Here is a 3150-nt window from a genome sequence, read left to right as displayed (position 1 = left end):
TACGCATTCCAGGGATGACTCTGCCTGGTTAATCCGCATTTGGGGGAGGGCGATCATTGCATACTTAACTACATTAGATCCATAAATGATCATGCCTGGCTAATCCGCATTAGGGAATCACGCTATCAGATAGATGTCTATGGTTCTGCCTAGTTAATCAGCATTGGGGAACCATACATATTCTAGATTTGGATTCTGTTGAGTGGTCTGTAACCCTATCTTCGTTGAACTCTATATTATTGTGCATAGAAGTTTCTTAAGGTTACTCTTGTGGTTGTAACTTAAGGGTATAATACTGGATATATGGATTGCATGTAGATAAATATGACAAACCTTGTGGAGGTTGGTTTTATTAAAGTTAGTGATGTGATATTTGACCTTTAGTTGATTAAAGTAGTTAAATGTTAATATTGTGCATCTTTGATTCATTGAATCTATTATTTGATGTAATTATGGAACTATTGGTGGAAAGCAATGTGATATATGTGAAAGATGTAATGGCAATCCTAGTGACTAAATGGTTTTGTAAAATAGACTGGAAACTAGTGAATCATATTCGTTCAGTTTAAGGAATTGAATGATTCTGAAATTCCATTTTTCTGTTAGGAAGTGCCATGTGGAATGTCAAAATTTATCAGTGGGTGAACTACGAATGACTTGATCCTGTTTTAGGGTATGTAAGTTGTCTAAAACAGAGGTTAGATGCAGCCATGAAATAAAAGGAAAAGTTACTATGCTATTGGACCGTTGGTCGATTTTGGTCATGTCTCGGGAGCAAGACATGATAATTAAACAAGTACATGATGACGTCACGTGTCAATCTTAGATGAACCTCGAGATTGGAGCGTGATCCTGTGGGTGATATCCGTTATTGACATCTTATTGCATATCTTCGTTCGCGATATTTCATTCTACTAAACTAAGTGGATAACTTGCCCTGTGAGCAAGCCCATAATTAGTTTTAACTGTTGAATTTGAACATCTTGCCTTGTGAGTGATATCCATTATTGATTATTATCAACTTGTGTCTGCTCAACTAAGTGGATATCTTGCCCTATGAGTGATACCCTTTAGTATTAACTTATTTAATATTTCCCTTTTTGCGATATCCTTTCATATTACTAGATATCTTGCCCATTGTGTCATATACAATATTTTCTTAAATTTATTGAATATCTTGTCAGCAATATTCCTTCTGAACAACACGTAATTGGAAATTTATTTATTCTTAAATTTTTGCTTGGTTTGATTGTCATTTTTTAAATTTATTATTATCAAAGAAATAGGGTGTTGTATCGTTACGTGCTCTGTTTTTTAGCATGACACCAACAACTTATGTTTAACGTCTATGGGTGATAACATTTCATTGCGAGGTACCAATCATGAAGTTTGCTCTACTTTCAAGAAAACAATTGATGTAAATAAAAGGTAAATTACAATGTTAGAGATATTTTAATTCGATCATTACTTTTCCCTTGATTAAAACACAAAATGGGTAGAGCAAAAAAAGGACAAAAAGAGAAGTTTGTTTGATTAGAATATGAATGAGGGTACAAGATTAGGGTATATAAGAACTCCTTTAACTTGCAAGTTCCTCACTTGTTTTCCTCTAATTGAAGAACACCCTTCAATCCAATACCATTCCCATTGACTCCTACTCTTATCCCCAACTTCCCTCCAAACTACCATTCCTGACCAAAGATCTCTATACAAATAAATAGCCCCATCACCACCTACACATTTTGTACTCGCCCAACTTCCCCTATCCCCCATCAATTTCATCCCCATTTCACTAGGTACCTTCTCGACCAATACCCAAATATCTCCCTCCCCAAGTTCCCATACACAAGCACCCGAAACACACACTCCGCCGCCAACAAGTGTCAACCTCCCATTGCGCAGCACCAGCACAGCAAATTCCAGCTTGTCTGCCATTGGGACACTCAGCTCCTTCCAAGTGTTTGACCCAATCTCGTAGCCCATTAGGCTATAGGCCCGGGCCGAAGTCATCCAATACAGCACCCCATCACAATACACACTCTCCTTTGGGGTCCAAACTGTTAGCCTCACAGCAAACTCCATTGGCATTGACCCGACGACCCACCACATGTCAAGCTGCGGATCGTACATTTCCAATGTAGGCTCATACGTGGCACCACCGCGGGATGCCTCAGACATCCCGCCTGCCACGTAGATCCTAGAACTAAAGCACGAATTTTGAAGGGTAGCATTTGTTTCACAGAATAATGAGTTGTTCGGCGACGCGACTGACCTGACTGGGACAACACCAACAGCTGGGTTGGTCCTTTTGATGTTCAACTTTGGGAAGGGCTTGTATTGCCTTGTGAAGGGGTTGCACAGACCCAATTGGAGAAATGTGGAAACTGTGGGCCTTAGCAAGATGAAGCTGTCCAGTGGGCCGACATACCTAACTGGGGCTGGTAAGAAATCCATGGAGAGAACATACCAGTTGTTGTTACTTGGATTGAGGGCATAGCAGCTGCATAGAGCACCATGGTCGTGCAGTGGCAAAGCTACGAACCAAGGCGGGTGATGATTCTGCAGCAAAAACGGGTAGTTACCGGCTGCGGAGGAGGCGCAGGCTTGCCAGTGTCTGCATGTCGACTTGGCGCATGCAAAAGAGTCGGCGGAGAGGAAGGAGAAGATGTTGGTGAGGAGGTCGCAGGGGAGGTTGTTCCACATAGTGAGAAGAAAACTGAGAGAACTTTTGCGGAGTGCAGTTTGAGCACACAAATAGTGGTGGATGTGGCGGTGGTGGTCGTAGTGCAATGATTGGTGGTGAATTATTTGAGGAGCATATTATGGCCTTGGGATGCGTGACCCACATGAGTACGTTATCTGACTCACATGTGAGAGCCTGTGAGATTTTTTAATGTGTCCAGAACACAGAATGGTACATCACGTGTCATTATATAAATAGTGTGATATGTATGTTAAAAAGTTAATAACTTAAAAATAAAAAATTTTACCATTTACATAAAAATACATGGTGTATCCTATTCCTGTAACAATGAAAAATTTCTCGTGTTTGGTTGTATTTTTTCGACTTTTGTAGTTTTGTGGTAAGAAATTGTGAAAACGGTGCTTGGATTGAGCCAAGGGGCAAGTGACATCAATGAAAATGGACAT

At 40.3% G+C, this 3150-nt stretch overlaps 1 protein-coding gene across 1 annotated transcript; it reads right to left on the bottom strand.

Moving 5' to 3' along the window:
* Positions 1-1510: 1510 nt before the first annotated feature.
* On the bottom strand, positions 1511-2907 carry LOC126610220 (F-box/kelch-repeat protein At3g24760-like). The gene has a single exon (XM_050278219.1). It carries the CDS (start codon positions 2701-2703, stop codon positions 1534-1536), a length of 1170 nt encoding a protein of 389 aa, XP_050134176.1. The 5' UTR covers positions 2704-2907; the 3' UTR covers positions 1511-1533.
* Positions 2908-3150: the final 243 nt, after the last annotated feature.

This window comes from Malus sylvestris, chromosome 17, assembly GCF_916048215.2.
Source record: "Malus sylvestris chromosome 17, drMalSylv7.2, whole genome shotgun sequence".
In the NCBI taxonomy this organism is placed as follows: Eukaryota; Viridiplantae; Streptophyta; class Magnoliopsida; order Rosales; family Rosaceae; genus Malus; species Malus sylvestris.
The sequence above is the reverse complement of the archived record's forward strand: the minus strand, read 5'-3'. Positions and strand labels throughout refer to the sequence as shown.